The following is a 24,251-nucleotide window of genomic DNA, read 5'->3' on the forward strand; positions in this document are numbered from 1 at the left end:
ATTTAATGATCGTTGAAAATCCTTTTAGTTTCTATGCTTGCTATCTTATAGATTCAATAATTAGTATACTTCTTTAAAATTAAAATGAGCGCGCATATACAAACCCAGTGAATACAAATTTCTCCATGCGCAGAATTCAAATAACTATTCGATTTTGGATTTCTCATCCCTTACTTAATCTCTGATTCTTAAACTCTTATTTACTCATTTCATTCTGTTTAAATTAAATATAAAAGATACTAATTTATTATGAAAAAAATTACCAAATATATAATAAGAATTTTGAATATGACAAGATTTTATACAAACACTACCGTAATTACTTTTTCCAAATCAATTTATAAATAATTTTTTTTTAATGAATATTTAAATTTGTAGAGAATAATTTATTTACAGTTTAAACAAAAAATTCATTCAATTCCTGAACCAGAAATTCATTTACCAAAACCAGAATACAATATAGAATTTCTTTGTAATCCTTTAAATCGGGACCTAATTGCTGATAATATTAAAAAGAGGAAAAGTTCTGGAAACATAGACAAAGTTCTTGAATTTCATAGAAAGGCAAATTCAAAAAAACTTTTTGAAGAATTAAGCAAGATACCTAATCTCACACAATCAACAACAATGAAATATTTAGAAAATATACCAACTATTCTTAGAATAATAGGAAATTTGCCTAAATATGATTTCAAAGCTAAAGAATTCTCTAATATAGCAACCAATTTAAATTTATTAATAAATAATCATTTAGGACCAGTAACTGGATCCAGAAGTTATGTTCTAATAGGAGATTTAGCTGAGTTAGAACAAGCTTTAATAATGTATACTATAAAAGAATTATTAAGTCATAATTTCCATTTAGTTTCAGTACCAGATATTTTACCTTCTCAGATTCTTGAACGATGTGGATTAATTAATGATGGAGACAGAAAACTTGTATATGAAATTGAACCATATTATGGAAATGTATTCAGTCTTTCTGGAACAGCAGAAATGGCATTAGCTTATAAATTGTCTAATAAAGTTTTTTCTTATGATGAACTACCGATTAAGCTAGTTGCTGTGAGTAGATGTTATAGAGCGGAAATTTCTAATTTAGTTGAAGAAAGAGGTATTTATAGGTAATAATTTAACAATACTTTACATATTTATATATTGAATAAAGTAAAAATTAGAAGTATGTACAATATAAAATAGTATTTTTGTTTATTAAATATTAACAGTCAATATAATGTATACAGATATACTTTGTATAAATTCATAAATATCAAATAAAAAATATTTCATATTAATTCCTAAATTTTTATATTTACATATAACATAATATAGTGTAAAAATGTATTTTAATATATTTTTCCAGAGTTCATCAATTTACAAAAGTTGAAATGTTTGTTGCTTCTGAACAAAAGCATTCAATTAAGATCATGGAAGAAATTATATCAATTCAAGAAAAGTTGTTTGGGCAACTGAATTTACATTGTAAATTATTAGATATGCCATCAAATGAATTAGGATCTTCAGCTTATAGGTAATATCATTTATTTAGATTGAACTAAATTTATATATTCATGTTACATGTTTAAATATTTTTATAAAAATTGTAAATATTAAGAAAAATATTTTTGTAAATTAAAAATTAACAAATATGAACATTATATTGATTTAAATACTCTGCTAATTCATATTTCATAAAGTTAACATTTCAATACTTAATTCTTAAATGAAATTAAATAATTAAAGGATGTTCATTTACTTATAAACATAAACTATTATTAATTTATTTTTAACGACTGTATATTTATTTTAAATAATCTTAATAAAACTGTTTCCATTATTTAATTAAAAATTTATTATAAATTTCTTATAGGAAAATTGATATTGAAGCTTGGATGCCAGGTAGAGCACGATTTGGAGAAATATCAAGTTGTAGTAATTGTACAGATTATCAATCACGTAGGCTTAGTATAAAATATAAAAATAGTAATGGTATAATAATTCATGCACATACATTAAATGGAACTGCTTGTGCAATACCACGGATGCTTATAGCAATTTGTGAAACATATCAACTTTCTAATGGTGATATTATGGTTCCAGAATATTTAAAACATTTTATGAATAAAAAAAGTATTATTAGAAAACAAAATATACCATCTGTAAATATATTCAATAGTCATTATAAAAGATAATATATTATAACCAAAATTGTTTAATAAATATTTAGTTGAATAATGTTTATACAAATTACTAAAAATTATTTATAATTTTATTTCTTTTACTTCTATTAAAGAAAATAAAAATTTGAAAAGGAATTTTGATATAAATATTTGATGAATATCAAACATCACCTGACAGTATATTTCTATAAACTAATAAATTATACATTATTAAATAAGGATCTCGAAAAGTATACGTATATAGGCATCATTCGTTTTCTTTGTTATTTTGTATAAGTTTACAATGGATTTATAAAAATCATAACAAAATACTCTTTTATAACATAATACAATTCAGAGATATTGAATATTCACAATTATCTTCCACACATTCATCAATACTCTATTATCAATTATTCACATTGTATGTCCATTTACGATAATATTTTTAAAAAATCAGAAGCTTGGTCAAATTCATTCCATTTTATTTTTTAGAAATCACAAAGTTTTTTTTAATACAGAAGGTACTAAATATCCACCAGAATTAATTTTTTACAATTTTGGTAGAATAATATGAACTGTTTTCTGGCAATGTGCTTGAATGTATCTAAAAATAAAATATTACAATTAAAAATAAATCATATAATTTGTTTATTTTTAAAATAAATAATTTCTCCTTTTATATTAGTAGTCAAACGTTAAAAATAAAAATTAGTAAATATATATGAAATATTTAAAATTAATTTTGATCATTTTTTATTCCAATTACATAGTTAAGTATAACATAAAATAAATTAGTAAAACTAAAAGAAGTTAATATACAAATAAAAAAATTTACATTTTATTTTATTATATAATTTAATAAAAAAAATCATTAATGCATAAATTTTACATACCTTAAATGTATTAGTCATCATCTTCAGATTCTGATTCCTCTTCTGCATTTTGTAACCACTCCACAAATCTTTTCATTTGGTCTAGAAAGAGCATTTTACCTTTAACAGAATGCCCATCTTTATACCACCTTAAAATCACTTCTTCTGATACAACGTCCGCTATAATAAATAAAATTATTATTAACTGGTTTTATAAATAACTGTAAATATTTTTTATAAGAATGATTGTTATTATATTTGTAATAATATTTAATTTACATTATAGGTTCACCCATTACAGTTTTTATTATTCAATTAAATAAATATTAAAATTAAATTATAGATTGAAATGTTTTAAAATAATGTAACATATAAAACGTTTTTAAACACTATATAAAAAATTAATTTCCATACTTTTATAGAAGAGCAAAACGATTTTGTGGAAGACTTTCATGAAATTCATATTCTCATAGCAAAATTCTTGAACTTTAAGAATTAGAGCAAGCTCAGATTTAGCAGAATTAGTGAATGCTCCAAACAATGGTGTATAAACCTTTAAATGTTTTAAGGCTTGTTCAGCAACTAACTCTTCTTTTTTGTTCCATTCTGCTTGGCCCATTACTACATTCCAAATCTACATATACACAAATAAATTTACATAATTTCTGCATATATAAATATTAAATTTTCATTCTAAATAAAAATATTTCCTATAATTTAATTGATGAAGATAATATTATTAATACAATATTATTAATCTGTAAATTTTATCACAGCATTTTATTTTTATTTTAATTACGTTACATTTTTATATTAAACTAAGAAATTTTTTATATTAATCACATTTAATAAATTTTGTCCATTACTTTAATAGAAACAATTTTAAAATTTATAAAATGTTAGTAAAATATATAATATAATTACCAATCCAATAATATCATGTTCAGGAATATTACATCGTTGAGCCATTTCTTTAAGATCACTTACAATATCTTTGATTGGCTTGTTATCAGCTAAATCATCCAGCAGTAACTGTTGTAGGTCACGTTTCGCTTCTTGGCTTGCTTGAGCTTTATGTAATTTTACAATATCAGCCAATTCAGCAGTTTCAAAAACAGATCTAAAATATTCATCTGTTCGTTTGTTTGGTGGCACAAATTCCATCAATCTGTAGTATTAAAAGAGATTTAAAGTTAATAATTTGATTAAAAATCTATAATTTATGCGATAATAAAAACTTTAAATGTATTATTACCGCCCTTCAATGCATCCACGTTTAAGTGCAGTCATTAAACTGGGTAAGCCTTTTTCTTGTTTCCATGTAACAAATACTTCAAGAAGAAAATCTAATGCAAGATTATCCTTTACAAGATGTTCATTAATTAAAACAGACAGAACAGTTGGTGGTACAGCTCCGTTAGAAATCCACAATGCAGTCATTCTTGCTAACTTAATCCTTTCTGTTGGAGTAAATCCTTTCATAAATACTAGAACTTTTTTCATTTCTTCTTCGAACATTTTCTCCAAATACTTGTATCGTCGTGTAAGTTTAATGAAAACCTAATAAAATAAACAAGTAATATGTTTAAAAGACAAATATTCAATATTTCAATACCGAACATATATAGAATTAATCTCTATTAAAGTTTACCTTTTGAAAAACTGCAATTAAAAAATATAATTTAAAAATTCTTATATAATTTGATTATAAAATATACAATTATAAATTTTTATGCTTTATTTGTAAATAAAAAGATGTGAAAAAATTTATTGATAATTAATGTACTAGAAATCGAACCCATAATAGTTTTTTATTATAAATTAAATCTAAAACTGATACGTATATCATACTGTTAATTTTTTACTAAGAATGGAATATATGAAATGAAATAAAACATCTAAATAGAGTTATTACAATACATAATCAAATGATACAGGAACTGATTCTATTGTTCTAATGGTTTTACAATACAAAATCTTATTAACAATGATTCTGATAAGTTTACTTGAAGTAAAATGTTCAATACTGTTCATAAATTAATTTATTTGCATATAAAAATTTCTAAAAGTATTAGAATGTATAAAGCAAATAAAAATTTTATTCAACAATTAAATATATTTTGTATTTTATTATACTTAACACTAATTTTGTTATTCTAAAGCCTTTATTAAATTAAAAATGTTATTCGACAGTTTTATTTGATAAAGTTCAGTTAGTACTTTTACATAATGCAATAGCATGAGTTAATTAAACTAATAAACTAAACATATTATTTTCATCTATAATATTAAATTCAATATTTGATGATAAATCATAATAGTATCAAATTAAAAACAAACAAGAATTTCAAAATATGTTAAAATTTAATTTTATTTAACCCTCATTATAAATATGCATTAAAATTAAATACTAGTATTTATTAAATTTAATTACAATTTTAAAAGCTTTTATTTAATTTAATAATTGTAATAACGAATACACTTAAAGGTATAATACCATATGCAGAAATGGAAATTTTAACTGTTTATATATAATTTATAAAAATTAATCCTACCTGTTCAAAATTGCGCATTGATTCCATATCTTCGGATTGTTCAAAAACACATGCCATTGTTTTGACTGGTTTATCTCCATCTTGAGCAATAGATCCACCAGGTACTAAAAGACCACCTGCTATTAAAATATCAAAAAGAACTTCACCGTAACGACGATAATCCAACTTTGAACCAGCAGTATCCAAATATTTTGAAACAGCTTCTAAGTCATTGCCAGCCTTTTCAAGACCAGAAAGAATTGCATCACGAAATCCAGTTGGATCATATTTTTCTTTTTCATCTATAAAGCAGAAGCAGCAAATAAAACAAAAAATGAAAGATACTGTAATAGAATGTTTTATTATTATTTATAACTATAATTAAATAAATTTTATAATTATATAATGGTTTTATTTAATATATTTAAGTATGCAAATGTTTACATTACAAATAATTTTATAAAATATAAAAATAAAAAGATATTGATAAACAAAGTCTAATTTTTGAGAACTAAAAATTGTCAACTTAACCAATGCATAAAAACAAAAGTAATTAATTTTGCATAGAACCAACATACCTCTTTTTCTGGTCTTTATGCGTTGACCTGACAACACTGGCTTTTCTATTTTTTGACTCATACAATATTCCTCTATAATATTATTAAATAAGTTATTAAAAAATATATGTTATTAAAATATTAATGTGCATAATATAAGTAAATAGCACAAAATGTTCATTTTTTAATTTATTCTTAACAATTTTAATATTGTTTGATATGCATAAATGTGGAAAATTTTTAATGGTATAGGTAATTTAATAACAGTTACATCAAAAATAAAATAGTATATATCTTATAAATCTTCAAAATGAATAGATTTAAAACAAAGTTATTTAACAGAGGTTAAGATTTACTTAAAAAATAGATAAAAATGTGCAACCAAAAGACAAAATTTATTCTAACGCTAATGGAGAAAACAAGAATGGAAGTATAAAAACAAATTCCAGAGAAAACAAGATTTAAATATTGAGAGAAAATTATCAATACAATTGAATTTGCATATTGCAACTTTAATATCTCGTTACCATTGATTACAAAAATTGTTGCATCTACTTACTTATTACACGTACGATTTAAGAACTCTTTATATGATTCTTGTTTTTTCAAGTTAGTTATTAAATTTGAGGTATTTTATTCTGTATCAATGATATTCCTCTAATTTTTTTCACTGTATATTATCGACACGCTATTATAATTATGCTTAAGAACCGACAAAGGGCCACTTATACTTTGTTCTTCCGCTTTCTTTCTTTCTCTCTTAGATCGTCATACCCCCCTCTATGTTACACTCGCCCTATCGTAACTTTGACAAACATGAAATTCTTTTCTAGTTTAACATGGAGTCTAAATCGAATTCAAAACTTCACAAATTTATGAAATATTTCTAGAGACGAGTTTAGATATAGAATTAAAGTACTTAAAATTTGTTAATTCAATGTTTTCTTTCGATGCTTTTTGAATGAATTAATTTTAACAATCTGATTTCAATTATAAATTAGATAAGTAATGTCATATAGAAAAATACATTATAATTCAAATATAGATTTATTTTTATGTAATAAATATTAAGAAATATAATTAAAAAAGTGATAATTTTTATTAAATTTTACTAAAGCATACCAATCAACAAAACAGGAAGTTGATAATTTATAAATTTTTAAATCGCTTTAATTTTCTTAAATTATAAATTTATTTTATTTTTTTGATAATTGTTTAGAATTTTTTATGAAAGTGAATTTGGAAAAGAGTTGTTGAGCCTTAAATGATAAATGTGGTGGTAAGTATTTTTAAAAAATAAAAATAGAAGAATATCAGGATCATTTTGGTTGACATTTTATTTAGTAGATGGCACTTTAGCTTTTACATTATCACGATTTAATTTAGTAATGAGTAGTTTTATAAATACAAAACTAAGTTTGAGAGATTCATAAATTTGTTCAAAATGTATAAATTTTTACATTTAATATATTATTTAATATATTAAATTATGGACTGTTACGATATCGATGGATGAAGCCAATGGCGGCAAAATTTAATGTTTTTCTTCGTAGAAGAGATTTAGACAAATTTTAGGTTTTAGTTCTCTTTCCTCTAGTTCTTTTTAGGGCGTAGATTTAAATTATACTTTTAATATATTTATTATGTATTACTTATATAATAATTGATTATCTATTACTTAAAATATTTAATGTTAATTATATAACAATAATCAATGTACATACTTCATTTAATTAAAATTATTTAATATGTAATTGTAGAATAATAAATGTTAAATAAAAAATAAATGACAATTAATAATTGATTTTAATAATAATTTTACATTATACAGTATATATGTATTAAGGAAAATATTTTTTTTTCTATTATATAAATAAATATAGAGTAATATTTGGGATTTCTTATGCTATTTTCTAAAAAATATTCTGACCAAGAAATTTATTATGTTATTTCTATTATTAGTATATTTGTTATTTAAAAATTATACAATTTGAAATTAGTGTCTACATTAATCCACATAGTTATAACTATTGTTAGTACCAAATTCAATTTTATTTTTTATAATATATAAATTATGTTATTAAGTATATTATACGGTTTATTTATATTTAATATATGATAACATTTTTTCATCGGTAATTGTTTTTTTAATTATTATTAATATATATGAAAAAGCCTATACTTGAATAATTTTAAATTACACAACTAGTATATTATATTAAATCAACTACATTGTGTAATTATAAACAATTATAATCACCAAAATTAATATAAATACCAATGATCAATTTATACTCATTCTCTTTATACTACATGAAAAATTTATTTAAAAAATGATTAATGTAATTAATATAATAGATTTGATTGTTGGAAATTAAAATAAAAAATTGTTCTGAGTACTGTAATTAATATATTAAATATATCACTTAATGAATATTTGATAAATAAATATTTTATATATTAGATAAATATTGTATTATAAATATTTGATCTATTATATAAATATTGAATCACAAATATTGTTATAAATAAAATATGCTACAAAAATATTTATTCATAATATTGATTTATATAACATTTTGGAATTAAAAAAATTTTGTTTGTTTAAAAGCGCCAATAAACTCAAACTGCGTGAATGCATGTTTGAGAAAGTATGCAATGTAATAAGAACATTTTAATTGTTCGTTAATTGTCTGTATACATGTGAAACGAGTTATTTTTGGAATTTGTACTATATTTTTAATTATGGACACCGAATTGGCATATTATAAAATATATTTATATAAATATAAAATGTATGAAATCATTTACTTGTAAAATGTATTTGCTTATAAAAACATAAAATAAAATTCTTAATACTTTAATTAATTAACAAGAAATTATCGATTTTATTTAATTTGTATAAACAACTTTAAAAACTAATTGATTTTTTTAAAACAAATAGACTATTACTTAACACTTCACAATTAATTAATTATGTATATAATCTATTACTATAAGACAGAACTGAATCAGAGAGAAAAGATATTACTCTTCTTTATCCGGTATCACAAAAGAAATGCAATATATAATAGAAACTTGATAATAAATATATATATATATATATCATTCCTTGATTTGATATTTTTTTGTCCTTATTAAGTTTATTTAGTTTCCATTCTATTTTCTTTATGAATTAATATTCATGTAATATAAATAACATTCACTTTATTTAAGTTTTAAAATATAAAATTATTTAAGATGAAAATCTTGATTACTGTTTGTGTGCATTATTTAATAGTATCAATTTAAATAAATAAATATAATTAATCACATTTTTCAGTTTTATTAAAGTATGAGTTATTTGGTAATAAACAAAACAATATTCCAATTAATGTACAAATAAAAAGAATTTTTATTTATTAATTACTATAAATTACTGGTACAATTTATATATACATAATTTACCTATTAAGGAACATAAAAATAGATATTTGTATAGAAGTTATATTTATTTTGAATATATCAACAGACTTACATAAAATATTGTACTTTATTAAATGTATATAATAAATAACCGATTGAATAGTAAGCAAATTTATATTTTTAAAATTTTTTAACTTTAATTTTTTATTGAAAGATATTTTTTCAAATTTCCAAAAATCTTTAATAATAGATTTATTTGCCATGAATATAATCTTTTTTTCTTTTTTCTAACATTTTGTTGTACATTTGAATTTTTTTAAAATGAAAATTTATAAAAATATGTTTATTTATATTCCTCAATTCTCGGTTACATAATGCAAAGATTGTAATATTTTGTTGATGTCATGAAATAGCAAAAAATATATTTTAATAAGGTTGCTGATTCTACAAAAATAATTCATTAAATTTTCTATTTTCAAATAAACTTATACCAGGACAAGTAAAATTAAAATTAAATTAAGCGATTCCGTATAAAGTATTTGAAATTAGTAATGGATATGCTTTTTTTCTTCTTCATAATATAATTAATAGAATTTATTATTTCCTTTTTAACGAGTTTGCACTATCTTTTATTTTATTAATTATATATAATTTAAAGAAAGTTTATTAATTTTGATTTACCATTATACAATACATTAATATTTAATATTTTGTTTTTTATAAAAATTTATATTGGGACAACATAAGTTTAACTCGATGTAATTTTTTATACGATAAATAAACAGGATTATATTTTTGGAAGATTCATGAGAAAATAAATTAATATTTAATGATAAATTTAATAATTAATATTTAATAAACAAGTATTTAATATCATGAAAATATTCATATCATATTGTGTTTTCTATTTATTATGTCGATATTCGTATTATGATTAATTATCATATAACTATCATTCCTCACACGTCTTTCATTATATAAAAATAATATTCTTGTCACCTCGAGCACTTTTTGGGTCATTAAAAAAATTAGCATTAAAGACAATTTTTTATTTAAAGTTAAATTGATTACTAATTCATGTCAAGTAAAGTTTGTTTCTTTTAGACAATGCACGTAAATCTTACGCGTGATCTTAAACATTATTTAGTGATGCTATGCTATGCCTCGACTAACAATGTATTTACTTGTATATTTGAATATTATAGTTACATATATAAATTTGTAATATTACATTTATAATTTACTATTGATAATTTCCATGTGCATAAGAATGGAAGAAACAATAAGCAATGTTTAAAATCCTTAGTATTTTATACGCTTTTATCAGTTTTATAATATTAATTTACTTACATAAAAATATACAATTTTGTCTATACTTCAAAAATATTCTTTAATTCTTTAAGCATTGATAATTCTTCTATTTTAAGATTTTATACTATTCTTGTATTCTATATTCAATGGGGGCGTATGTAATCTGATACATGTTCATAAAAGTAAAGTGAGGAATAAATAAAAAAAATATCTTTTTCTAAACAGGTTTTTATTTAAAAGAATATATATTTTATATAAATGTATTATATAAATTTACATTATTTAAAAAGCATACTTTGTGCAAGAGAAATTTTAAATATGTTTCTTCAAAATTTACATTTATAAATAAAAATTCCAAAATTAAGAAAAAAATAATTGTATAATTAAAAAAACTTAAAGTCTTACATTTCACGCACGTTAATATAATATAGGTTCATTTATATTTTTAAGACACGATAACATTTCGCAATAGAAAATTTAATTTAATAAAATTCTACTGTACTCCCTTTCATTATTGAATTCTTTATTATAATATTATTTTTATATTTTAGTATAAAATTATGACAATGTTTAAAAACTTAATAAGAATGTATTAAGATTATTTTAAATTATTAGAATTATGATAAAAAAATTTAATTACAAGTTAATTAATATGATAAATTACATAAGATTCATATTTATCGAAATTATACTTAGATTAAAAAATCACAGTAAAGAATTTGATAATTCATTTAGATTTGATATTTTATTACTTATATTATTTTAGAGCCTATATTGTTTACACTCTAAAATTCCATTTCCATTTCATCTATGATATTGTAATTATTTTAATAAAAACGAAATTTAGAATCACGAATATTTACGTAATACTTAAAGTTCTAAAAATTATTTTAGATATTAATTTTCATGTAAAACAAAATTAGTGTCTAAATGATGTCAACGTTTTTCTTTTATTCGCTTGCATATTTCTTATTTTCGAGTTGTGTTGTCTATCCACCTAGTGAATTTGTATCAGCTGGATTAACTATCAAGAATATTTTTGCAAATTTATTGGGCAACGAAAATGAATTTTTTATACAATATCACATAAAACGAAGTATCGTTACTGTACTTGTTCATTCAGTACTTCCTTTTGGTATCATTTTTATTTTTAATTCATAACCAATAATAATAATTCTATGCTTACTTATTGTATTAACTAAATTGAAAATAAAATTGAAATAATTTAAAAAACATTATATAAACTATAAGAAAGTATGTTTTGCATTTTTTTATAAGGTTATGTTTATTCATTATTTTATTGTTTATAAAGCATCAAATAAAAAATAGTAATTAATTATTAATATTATTATTTACTTAGTTTTCTAAAAAAATTGTGTATATTATAAATAAAAACATAAATATTTTAATACATAAAATAAGAATATTATGTATTTGATCAATTATAAACTATACAATTTTTTTAATTATAAAATTAATTTGAACGTTTTTAGGATATTTATTGGGTCTTATTTTAACTGGAAATATTGATGCTGATCAAGTTTTGGTGGATAATGGAAATCCATGGTGGTTGATTCTTATTGTCTGTACTCTTCTTGGTCCTTTGTTTTTACTATATAAAATTTTACAATGGTCTTCAAATAATTGGTCGACTTATCCAATAGCTAAAAGTCTTGCAGTTTATTGTAACAATACAACATGGCAATCTGTTGCAACAGATATAAATATTGAATTTTCCCGGTAAAACTAATATTTTAAATATTTTTAAATATAAAATTTATATTAAAAACAATTTCTTCTATGATTAATTATAGGGTAAATACAATTACCATCAATACAAATAGTATAACAAAGGTGGTAGCTACAGATAATTGGATTATAAAAGTTACTCCTTATCAATTATATTTTGCTCACCAAAGTGATACATCATTAATTGTCAATAAAAGTGATACTCATAATTTATCATCAAGTACAAGAGGAAAGATTCAATACATTAGTATTAAAGTAGTTTTTTTAATCTTACTTTAAATAGAGAAGTTATATATATATTTTTTTTTTGTACCATTTTTTTTATTTTAGATAACTCCAAACCGATCTGGTGCCAGAGCTTTTAATATTAGATTGAAAGCTTTAGATTTTAAAAACTTACAAGATAAAATAACTCGACCAATTATTGTTCTTGAAAGTGTAGTGTTTCACAGAACTTTATTGGATAAATTTATTGAAATTTTTAAAGAACAAATAGCTCAAAATCCAGAATTTGAAACTACTCAGGTATTATAATTCATATTACAATATCTGTAATAAAATTTATATGTAAGGATATTAATATTAGTTATTTTAAAAATTTCTAAACAAAATTATATATTTTAATCATTAAATTTGTAAACATATTTATAATTGTTTTTAGGAATTAGATCAATGTATGGGTTGTATGCAGGTCATTCCTAATATAAAATTAAATAAGCTATGTAGTAATAACGTTCTTGTACAGGATCCATGTGTTTCCTGTTATTGTCGTCCATTATGGTGTGTCGATTGTATAGCAAAATGGTTAGTGAATTTGTAGTTAAGCAATAATTGATTATTGATCAATGTTACAAATTTTGCACATAGAATTATGATTACTACCATTAAACTTATTTTAGAAAATACCAAAATCAGTTTTTAATTTCAGAAACTGATTGATATTAGATTATTAATTATACAATTAATTTTTAAATTACACATATTAATTATTGCTCATTATTGAAATCATTCAAATGTGTAAAAAGTATAAATTTAAATCTGTAAATGTTTTTCAACTATATATTAATGATATTAATTATTTATGTAGATAAATTAAACAGTAAAATTAATAATTGATCATAATATTTTACTATTTATACAGAATTAAAATTATTAATACTTAACTTATAATTAAAACTATAATTATATACTATAAATTTAAACTATAATTAAAACTTATTAATAATATAATACTTTATTAATCAGGTTTGCCTCTAGACAAGATAAAACAGCACCAGAAACTTGGTTATCTTCTAAATCTACTTGTCCAGTGTGCAGAGCAAAATTTTGTATATTAGATGTAAGTTATGTTAAAAAAGTAGATTCATAATATTGCAATTATATTCAAAATATAAATATTGTGTAAATACTAACAAAAATGTCTATATTACTTTAATTAATGTGAAGATTAAATGTAATGAATTTTATTAATTAATATTTCCAATTTCATATTAATTAATGAATTATTCATTTTTTATATTTTAATTCAGTTTATATAGAATGTGTTACTCTGTTTTTATAATAAATTACGAAATATCTTAAAACCTGTTTTATATGTATTAAAATTGATTGATGTTTAGTAAATTAGTGCATATGATTTTGTAGTATAATCCACATTTAAAATGTACCTACTTTAATAATAAATATAAATTCATTAGAATAATATTGCATATAATTTAATATCTAATACAATCTGTTATGATAATACATGCATATAACTTAATATCTTAAATTTCATTAAAACAGAAACTCTTTATATAAAATAATTTTAGTTTTAAACGAATAACTTACTTTATAATAAAACATACCATAATAGTTATAAATTCAACAATGCATAGAAAAATAATCTTTCTAAGTAACCATGAGACGTGGTGCAATGTTCATGGACATAAGTTCTTGAAATAACAATTTTGCTGCATAAGGCAACTTTACTTGAGATATTTGTATTTTATTTTTACATCCTCTGCATTCAAAAGTATTATTTCTAAGATTTGCAATGGCTATTAAACCACATAAATTACACACATGTATTTTATAAGAATCAGATACTTCAAAGAGTCGTTCTTTTAAAAATTGAGCAGCTCCATGACTGATCTGACAATCACGCTCCATTTCTCCAAAACGTAAACCTCCATCCCTATAAAATTATTATTGAATTTTAGTTTCTTAGATACAATGTTAAAAATATATTTAAAAATTGTTTTTAATAATTTCAAAATAGTAACAAAATAATTCTTACAATAAACATGGAAATTTAATAAATGTACAAGAATATTGATCCGTAATATATTTACTTAAAGAATAAAATGTTACTAAACATAGAAGATTGTGAACATAATTAAACATACTAAAAATATAAAAAATTCAATTTAAATATGGAATTTTAGACTTCATGTATTCAATATTTATTTGATTAAAAATTTGAAATATCATATATATTTTAATTGATTTGATTGATTTGATTCTATTGTGCGTCAAATATATTCTAAGAAATATGGATATGCAAATATACTAAAGCAAATATTGAAAATAGAAAGTTGTCAATGATACATATAAATTGATATATATAATAGGTTCATAATATAAAAATGATAAATATTTATTACAAGAACATTGTACAAATCAACACATTACAATGCATAATAGAGTAGAGAGAAAAAAATATTATTCTCTACCTTGCTCTTCCTTCCATTGGTTGCCTTACTAAGATTTGTACCGGCCCTCTGGCTCTACTATGAATTTTATCATCTACCATGTGTTTGAGCCTTTGATAATAAGTGGGGCCAAGAAAAACTTGAGCATTGATTTTACGTCCACTATAGCCATTGTACATAATTTCATTGCCACGTAATTGATAGCCATAGTCCATAAGCAATGATGAGATTTTTTGAACATTGACTGCATCATTGAATGGAGTTGCATCGCCAATCTCACCTTTATTCGCAGAAACCTTACCTTGAATGCATTCAATCAAATGACCAATTGTCATGCGTGAAGGGATGGCATGCGGATTGATAATGATATCAGGAGTCATACCCTCACATGTAAAGGGCATATCTTCCTGTCGATATTGAATACCACAAGTACCTAAATTATAATCATAATATAATTTTCAAAAGTAAATTTAATGTACATCTCAGTATATTTCTAATTATTACAACTATGTCATTTTGATTTGTTTATAAACAAATTTTAATTAAATGAACTCGTAAATATATTATATGATGAAGTTTTAATAATATAATATTTTAGTATATTTACGAATTTTCTCTTAAATAATTATTAATTTAATATTTAAAATAATTTTCTTTAAAAATGTAATAAGTATTATTTTACAACTTCAACAATTAACAAACTATTAACGAAAATTTAATGAAATTTAATATTTTATACAATAATTAAACATTTCTTAAAACTATTAAAGTATTAAATAATGGAAAATATGTTAAGTTTTGAAAGTATTGAAAATGATTAAAAAAGATAAGATAAAATTATTGTATAACGTACCATGTATACAGATTTTAATTAAAATAATCTATTCCAATACATTATTAAATAACTTATATTTGGCAATATTAAATAAAAGTCAAATTTTTATTTTATATACACCTTTTTGTCCGTGACGAGAAGCAAATTTATCTCCGATTTGAGGGATTCTAACACTGCGCACACGAATTTTACAAAATTTATAACCTTCATTATTTAAGGTTAACATTACTTGATCAACAATGCCTGTTTCACTATTTCGTAGAAACGTTGAAACATCACGTTTAGTATAACGTATTACACTGCTAACTAACTGTAAATGATTAAATATCAATTTTTACACCAACAGCAATAGAAATTAAATTTAATGTTTTAAAAAGTATTTTTAATTTTAAAAATGAAATGTCTATTTTATTTAAAATTTAAAATATTTTATAAATTCAAACAATTTGGTTTATTTTATTTTATATTTTTTAAAAATAAAAATTATAATATTCAGAAGACATGCAGAGGCAATTAAATATCATCCATACTATTTTAGATGATTATTTAAGTAAAGCATTTTTAAAATAATTATCTCACTTAAATCATTAAATTTTATTAATGTAGAAATAAAAGCCAGATACTTACCTCATCATCAATTTCAGGTAAAGACATTGTCTTGCCAATAATAACATCATCTCCTGAGACACGAATACCGGGAGCGATTATCCCATCAGGATCAAGTTTATTGTAAACAGCATTCCTTATACCTTGACAGTTCTGTTTCTGGGGTTTTTCAAATTGCTCCTCGTGATCACCAAGGCGTTTTATTTCAGAATCTTTGTATGATCTATAAAAGACTGATCGGAAAAAGCCACGTTCCACAGCACTCGTATTGAGAATGATGCTGTCTTCTTGATTGTAACCCGAATAACAAAGGATGGCAACAATACTGTTGATACCAGCTGGTAGTTCACGGAAACGTAGGTACTCCATCGAACGAGTTGTTACAAGAGGCTTATGTGGATAGTAGAGAACGTGTGCAAGGGTGTCCATACGGACGTGAAAATTTGTTATATATACTCCCATTGCTTGCTTGCCCATTGCACTCTGCACAAACAGATAGCTTAACAATTTTAATGGACTTAATTTTTTGTAATTTGTATTTTAATTTCATTCAACTATTCTGATTGAACTTATTATTTTACTTATTTAAATAATAAATTTGAGTTTATTGTCGACATATTTTTATACAATTGTTATGATTACAGATTTAACTAAGTTTAAACATTTTTCATTCGTGAAATATTAAATTATTAATTACCTTGTCACAAATTATAAAAATGGATACTAATTAATTAATTTATTTATATTTTCTAATTCAATTAACAATAAAATAGTAAAAAATTCATCTGTCAAAATTAATACTACATTTAATAAAATCATATTACGTACTTGATAAGTATTTCTGGGGCTTTGATTATGATCAGGAAATGGAATGATAGAAGCACAAACTCCTAAAATCATTGCAGGATGAATTTCGCAGTGAGTATAGGTAGTACAGTATGCAAACTCCTTGTCTTGTTTTAAATCCTCAGGTGACATTGCTATCATCACAGTTTCTTCTTCAAGAGTATCAATGTATTCAACAACTCCATTTCCAACAAGTTCTTGCCATCTACATTTCAAAAATACTTTCGATTATATAATGTATATAAATATATATTACATAAGCTGAGCATATAGAATTGATAATATAACATACAAATGTATTATATTTTGTATACATGCAAGCATGGACGCGTACACGTAGCTGTCCGTCCGTCCGTCCGTCCGTCCGTCCGTCCGCCTATCTATCAGTCTCTCTCTCTCTCTCTCTCTCTCTCTCTCTCTCTCTCTCTAAGCTGATATACTAAAGCATTGTAAATTATTTATTTATTTATTAATATATATTATATATTCTTTTAAAAAATTATTAATTATATAAATATACAGATAAAAAAATTGATCCTGTACATTCCATCATATAAGATATATCTTAATTTTTAATGGTTACTAATTAACTAATATTTACCCATCATTATTGTAATCTCTTTCTTTGAGTACATCTACATGCCTCTTTTTTAGTAATAATTGCTGATTTTCTACAATCAGTAATGGTCTGCTAATCCTGCCAGCATCTGTATAAATTCTAATCTCTCTATCTCTAATATCTCTAACCATTGATACTTCTGAAACGATGATATCCATTTGCCTTCTCAGTTTCCTTAACATAATATTCCAAAGTTATATGAAAATTCATAAAAATAATACTGAAAATAAATTAATGATTCAATTATGGAAAAAATGTATTTAAAATCGAGAATATTCATGAATATTTTAAAAATTATATGCATTAAATTTAAAATATTTCAATTTGGCTATTTGGTGTTTTTTAGCACCAATCATTATTATTAATATTAAAATAAATATTAATTTACAATTATCAGTTATTATAAAAGCAGTATTCATTATATTTTAAAATTCAGAACTTTTACTAATATCTATAAATTTAGTTCGAATATGGAAATTATTCAAAAAATGTGAAAAATTTACAAAACTTTAATCTTATTAAAAAAAAAATCTTATACTATTTAATAATAATTTTTATCAATAATATAAGACTGACATTCAATCAATAACGACAATCAATTGTATTTGTATCAATTGTAATTGTAACGATAATCAATTTAATTTCATTTTAAAATTTGAAGGCCAAAAAAGATTTTTATCGGATTTTTATTTCTAAAGTACAAAGGCTCCTTGAAAAATTAATTTTTTAAAACAGGTCAATCTTTTTTATAAATACTGTTAAATAAGAAATTAAACTAAAATAACTCCTATGTAAATTAATATATTATACAATTTTCAAACTAAAATTTTAAATTTTGATAAAATTAATAAATATTTGTTGTACGTATTATTTCTACTTATTTAAATCATAAATCAATCTGAAAAAAATGTATATAAAGTTTTCAGATAATAGTGGAATACTACTGCGTAATATAAAATACGACATAAAAACATATTCACTTTGTAATCAATAATCGTACTTTGTTATATACATTTTTATTTGTTTTTTAAATAAAAATCTCTTATATGTCAAAATTTTTATCTATAATAATTATTAATATTGTTATTACTAAAAATACTTTGTTTTACAAACATGCATTGCAAATTTGTTAGAAAATAACATCTTAAATTTCAATTAATGTTATCTAAAGTTCAAGAAAAATTCTTAAAACAATTATTCAGGGTTTTCATTTAGAAACGTCGTATGAATGTTTACATCAATATATTACCTTAATATTGTCATTAACTGATCAGGGTCTCGATGAATGCCTACCCAACATCCATTAACAAAAATTTTTGTCGCATAGGCCACCGAATTTGGAGTTATTTCCTCTAAATTTTCCATTGACCATTCTTCTAAGAATTCAAGAATGGGAGAGGGTTGTGAACCGACACTAATATAGGCCATGAGAGCAAGATTTTTCACAAGACCAACCGAGGCACCTTCTGGTGTTTCAGCTGGACATAACATCCCCCACAAAGTGTTGTGCAGCTGTCGTGGACGAGCTAATTTACCATTCCTTCCGATCGGCGAATTCACACGGCGTAAATGCGACAGCGTCGAAGCAAAAGTTAATCTGAGAATCACGTAATGACTGTTACCAAATGTTTGTACAGTTCATTATCTATAATAGTTACTATTTAAGCTGTCTTATATTATTAGCATTAAAAAATTTTTAAAGATTATTTAATTGTACTAGATTTAAAGAAATTCACGAGCACAATCACTGTTGTACATAAATACAATTTAATAAATTGTATTGTAAATTACATGGTATTACATATCACTAAAGAAACTTTATAATTACGCACAAAATTTTGATAATATATATGAAACATTTCATAATTAATATTAGAAGACAATTTAATCGGAATTAATTTAATCTTCGTTTTCAAATTTCGTACAAGATAGTAGAATTATAAAATAAGATTAAAGTAAGGAGTTTGGGTAAATAATGTAATTATTTATCTATGAATAAATTAAAATATTTTTAATTTAATTTATTTAAAAAAAAATAAACAAAATTGAATAAATTTCGTTTACAAACCTATTCAAAACTTGAGAAACTCCAGCTCTGGCTTGATGAGCTTTTTTCTGATCTCCCCAATTACCCGTCGCTAAAGAGTATCTTAAGCCATCAGTTATAATTTTTGTTTTGATGGCAAGCTCTAAATTAAAATCCTTTCCTTTATTTATAAATTTTTGCGCATATAATTTTACTTCCTTCATTAAGTTTTTAAATAGTCCGCGGAATAAAAAAGCTAATAATGGACCAGCCAAATCAAGACGTTTGTTGCCGTAATGATCACGATCATCTGATGAATAATAAAATAATAAAATACAAATATTTCCAGGTATTTTTAAGTAAGTAATAAATATTTCCATTTCATTGCATTTTTCACCGTTAAAAATTATTAATTTATAAAAATAAATTACTTTTATTCTCTTTGTGACAGCTAAATATAAGTTATAATTAATCATTTTTATCAATTCATTACACAAATATAGTACTATATATTAAGTAAACAAAATTTGATAATTTATAAATGATTGAATAACACATTAGTAATATTATAAATCATTTCCTGTAATCAAATTAATATTTTTTATAAACTTTTATTTTTTCAGTATTTTATTATTTCAATATAAATAAGAAATAACGTTCTCGTAATAAATAAAATTCTTAAATAAATTGAACCTTAATATAGCAAAATATATTTAAATCTTAAAAGTTTTACTACATTTAAAAATTAGGATAATGATGAATATATTTTTGTTTCTTTTATATATTTAGTACAATTAACAAATACTTATAAATTATATATTATTGATTTTATAGATTATTTATTAAAATATAACTAAAATTAAACTTTCAGAAACATGAAATATTAAAAGAAATATGTAGTCACATAAAGAAAATAATAAATTGTAGTTGGAGTAAGTTAAATATTTTAATAAGTATATTTTAATTGAAAAATTTACTAGAAATATAATTTCTAAATTAAACCCTACGAATTAAAATATAATTTATATTTCAAATGAGTATTCCATAAAAGGTACAATTGACATTTAAATATTCTTATTAATGTTTAATTACAAAAGGTATTTTCAAAAAGGTATTTTCTATTTTTTATATTTTTCTATTACAAATAATATATATAGGATTGAAATATGCTAATAATACATAATTGTAAAAAAAGGTTTTTCCTTGTAATATTTATTGTATGCTCTTCAAAATTGAATATCTGAGAGACTCGCTATGGATACTATTCTTCAACCACAATTAACTTATTTTTTGTTATCTTTTTATAAATTTTAATAACCATAAAATAATATTCAAGAAACAAAACTATTTATTTTATTTCTTATAAAACTGCATAATAAGTTTTATTCATGAATACAAATTTTATGAATTTTTAATATATTTACTAATAAACTAATTACTTATAATATCATATTAAAACCGCATAAAATTAAAAGTATTTTTTTGCCTATAATCAGAATGTATATAAAAATAGAAGCATTATAAATCAAATGGAAAATGTAATAGAAAAATTTTTTTAATTTTGGCTAGAAAAAAGTCTTTAATCGAACAATTTTTAATGTTTTTTTTTTACTTCGCCTCACTGTTGAAAATGGAAAAATCTGTATTTTTAATGATATGTTAAAAATAAAAATTATCGCTCTTAAGCAGTACTAGAAATTATTATACTTGGTTCGTACCCAATTCTCTGCGTCCTAAAGAGGCCGATAGCAGTCTATGAACCATATAACCGAGAAAATAAGCCTTCTTTGTCTCGCAAAAGTCACTAATGCCAACATGCGGTAGTGTTTCTTTCTGTAGAATTTCTTTAGCATACTTAATTCTTCTTTCTTTAGTAACACCGGGTCGCGCTCCCCTGCTGCCAATAAAATTTAATGCAATATTTTGTTCCTGGATAACGAAAGCTTCGTCTAGTGAAGGTTTCACCATCTCCATCATTTCTGGATCATCAAAATCATATATTATGTGTTCAAGGATGTCACGGTCAGCAACAAAACCCAAAGCACGAAAAACTATCATAATTGGAATCTCTTGACGAATATAAGGTAAAATTGCGATCATACGCTGACCAATCGTAGATTTCTTGAAACTCTACGCAGCCAAGTATCAAATTCGTAAAAATTTATTTATATTACTACGTTCGATATCGAAAATATGTATTAAAATTATGTATAATAAATTATTTATTTTAAAAATATATGAACTATTATTTTAAATTACTTCAAATCATCAAATAATAAATTACAAGTTACCTTTTTTTTTACAATTGTGATAAATTTTTATTAGTAAATATAAAGTATTTAAAAATAAACATTAAGGAAAACTAAATTACTTAAAGAAATTTCAAATAATTTAATACAGAATTTTCATTTAAAAAAATTAATGAATACTTAAATTATAATTCTTATTTATATAATTTTTTTTTTTAATGTAATCTTTTAATACATTTTAAAGATTATATCTTTACATAAAAAAAAAAATTGACAAAAAATATATTACCATCAGATAATTTATATTAAATATTTAATTGAATAATTTTTTATAGTATTATTAATATTTAAAATTTTGTAATAAAGATTTATATTTATTTGCAATATATTATTGGGCTTACTGTTCCACTCTTTGACATCATATTGATCCATAATGTTGACACTGGTCGAGAGCTATTTTCTAAACAGGATCGGATTTCAGTTTTATATACATACTTGCTATCTTTCATACTGAATACATATACTGTATTAGTTGCCATTTTTTCCTGGGCAATTAAAACCTGTTAACAATACAATGATCAATTTTGATTTAATTTCATCATAACTTTATTATTAATAAACCTTTTCTGATCCATTAACGATGAAATATCCACCTGGATCTAGTGGACATTCGTTGAGTTCTGTTAAATCTCGGTCTGATAATCTAGAGAGCAAACAATATTTAGATCTTAACATAATTGGGATTTTACCAATAAATGTTTTTTGATGTTGAGTCTCTATATTAAAAATACAAAAATCCATTTTATGAAATAAATTTAGTTATTATTTACAAGATATATTAGACATTTGAATCAGACTCACCTGTTACTTCCCCTTCTTTAATAACTGTTTTTGTAACATCTACATAAAGTGGAGCAGAATAAGTCAGATTTCTAAGCCTAGCTTCATTTGGCATCATTGGTGACGGGGCACCATCCTTTTCCCAATGGGTAGGTTTTGATAAATAAATCTGTTCGAATTTTACTAAGTGTCTTGTTATATTCTCAATTTGACCCGTCTTATGCTGATTTTCCATTTGCAAATCAATTCTAGGAGATTCTTCGACTATTCGCTGAACTGACATTTCAATAAACTCATCAAAACTATCAAGTTGTTGACGAACAAGGCCTTTCTCATCAAAATAGGCATTAATAATAATCCAACAAGCCTCTTGCCACAGTTTTGTTGAAATCTCTTCAGAATTCTCATTTTTATATTGTTCTATAAACAATTATATTCAGAAATACTAATTTATTGTATATATACTATATTTAGGATAAATGTGACTAGCTATAAACTTACACTAATAATAAAATATCAGTAAACAATAAAAATATAGTAATTGCATTTTATATAAATATTAATGCTGGAATATTCTTTATTTTACACCGATATGCGTTTGTTTTCTTTATACACTAAATATAATATACGTAAAATACACGAACAAAATGAAAATGGAAATATAAATATCGTATACTTACATTAAATATAAGATATTAATAATAGTTAAAAATAAGATTACGTACTGTGAAAAAATATATTATCATAATTCTTTAAAAATTGAAATTGCTGAAGTGCAATTTACCTTCATCGAGGACGTACATTTCTATTGATTAATAAAGTGAAGATATATAAATATAAATATTTGAACTATCAAAATACTAAGTAAAACCAATTGTTTTAATATTAAAAAAATCAGAATTTCAACTCCTACACTAAACGACTGAAGCAGCACTGCCAAGTATCAC

At 22.5% G+C, this 24,251-nt stretch overlaps 4 protein-coding genes across 5 annotated transcripts; 2 read left to right on the plus strand and 2 right to left on the minus strand.

Moving 5' to 3' along the window:
• Positions 1–231: 231 nt before the first annotated feature.
• On the plus strand, positions 232–2,526 carry SerRS-m (Seryl-tRNA synthetase, mitochondrial). Its single transcript, XM_011498965.1, has 5 exons — positions 232–315; positions 397–1,124; positions 1,364–1,531; positions 1,871–2,164; positions 2,520–2,526. The coding sequence occupies exons 1-5, from the start codon at positions 250–252 to the stop codon at positions 2,524–2,526; spliced, it is 1,263 nt and encodes a 420-aa protein (XP_011497267.1). The 5' UTR covers positions 232–249.
• Positions 2,527–2,717: 191 nt separating this feature from the next.
• kra (basic leucine zipper and W2 domain-containing protein kra) lies at positions 2,718–7,032 on the minus strand. The gene is made up of 8 exons (XM_011498781.1): positions 6,685–7,032; positions 6,147–6,218; positions 5,590–5,870; positions 4,290–4,594; positions 3,959–4,202; positions 3,449–3,668; positions 3,056–3,214; positions 2,718–2,766 (listed from the first exon to the last, which is right to left on the minus strand). The coding sequence occupies exons 2-7, from the start codon at positions 6,205–6,207 to the stop codon at positions 3,066–3,068; spliced, it is 1,260 nt and encodes a 419-aa protein (XP_011497083.1). The 5' UTR covers positions 6,208–6,218; positions 6,685–7,032; the 3' UTR covers positions 2,718–2,766; positions 3,056–3,065.
• A 4,654-nt stretch (positions 7,033–11,686) lies between these two features.
• On the plus strand, positions 11,687–13,966 carry LOC105361562 (E3 ubiquitin-protein ligase TM129). Its single transcript, XM_011498783.1, has 6 exons — positions 11,687–11,976; positions 12,335–12,581; positions 12,656–12,845; positions 12,921–13,115; positions 13,252–13,394; positions 13,836–13,966. Exons 1-6 carry the CDS (start codon positions 11,772–11,774, stop codon positions 13,957–13,959), a joined length of 1,104 nt encoding a protein of 367 aa, XP_011497085.1. The 5' UTR covers positions 11,687–11,771; the 3' UTR covers positions 13,960–13,966.
• A 450-nt stretch (positions 13,967–14,416) lies between these two features.
• RpII140 (RNA polymerase II subunit RpII140) lies at positions 14,417–24,251 on the minus strand. Of its 2 annotated transcripts, none has more exons than XM_011498785.1 (13): positions 24,089–24,251; positions 23,326–23,724; positions 23,086–23,240; positions 22,866–23,024; positions 21,934–22,345; positions 20,258–20,525; positions 19,439–19,786; positions 18,172–18,363; positions 17,553–17,775; positions 16,746–17,207; positions 16,239–16,428; positions 15,305–15,716; positions 14,417–14,766 (listed from the first exon to the last, which is right to left on the minus strand). In XM_011498785.1, the coding sequence occupies exons 1-13, from the start codon at positions 24,105–24,107 to the stop codon at positions 14,481–14,483; spliced, it is 3,525 nt and encodes a 1,174-aa protein (XP_011497087.1). In that variant the 5' UTR covers positions 24,108–24,251; the 3' UTR covers positions 14,417–14,480. The 2 variants fall into 2 exon arrangements, with proteins under 2 accessions (XP_011497087.1, XP_011497086.1); XM_011498784.1 differs by having other exon boundaries at positions 19,439–19,804.

The sequence above is a fragment of the Ceratosolen solmsi genome, unplaced genomic scaffold (genome assembly GCF_000503995.2).
Source record: "Ceratosolen solmsi marchali unplaced genomic scaffold, CerSol_1.0 scaffold30, whole genome shotgun sequence".
NCBI classification, from domain to species: Eukaryota; Metazoa; Arthropoda; class Insecta; order Hymenoptera; family Agaonidae; genus Ceratosolen; species Ceratosolen solmsi.

Bases quoted from the DNA above. Each gene is read 5' to 3' on its own strand.
- SerRS-m (XM_011498965.1), top strand. From the start codon at position 250: ATGAAAAAAATTACCAAATATATAATAAGAATTTTGAATATGACAAGA. The intron at 316-396 runs GTAATTACTTTT...ATTTATTTACAG, and splicing joins GATTTTATACAAACACTACC to TTTAAACAAAAAATTCATTC. The intron at 1,125-1,363 runs GTAATAATTTAA...ATATTTTTCCAG, and splicing joins GAAGAAAGAGGTATTTATAG to AGTTCATCAATTTACAAAAG.
- kra (XM_011498781.1), bottom strand. From the start codon at position 6,207: ATGAGTCAAAAAATAGAAAAGCCAGTGTTGTCAGGTCAACGCATAAAG. The intron at 4,203-4,289 runs GTAATAATACAT...TTAATACTACAG, and splicing joins CGTGGATGCATTGAAGGGCG to ATTGATGGAATTTGTGCCAC. The intron at 3,215-3,448 runs GTATGGAAATTA...TATTTATTATAG, and splicing joins CGTTTTGCTCTTCTATAAAA to CGGACGTTGTATCAGAAGAA.
- LOC105361562 (XM_011498783.1), top strand. From the start codon at position 11,772: ATGATGTCAACGTTTTTCTTTTATTCGCTTGCATATTTCTTATTTTCG. The intron at 11,977-12,334 runs GTATCATTTTTA...GAACGTTTTTAG, and splicing joins TCATTCAGTACTTCCTTTTG to GATATTTATTGGGTCTTATT. The intron at 13,395-13,835 runs GTTAGTGAATTT...TTTATTAATCAG, and splicing joins GTCGATTGTATAGCAAAATG to GTTTGCCTCTAGACAAGATA.
- RpII140 (XM_011498784.1), bottom strand. The intron at 19,805-20,257 runs GTTTGTAAACGA...ATTTGGTAACAG, and splicing joins GTTTCTCAAGTTTTGAATAG to TCATTACGTGATTCTCAGAT. The intron at 17,208-17,552 runs GTACGTAATATG...CTGTTTGTGCAG, and splicing joins GCCCCAGAAATACTTATCAA to AGTGCAATGGGCAAGCAAGC.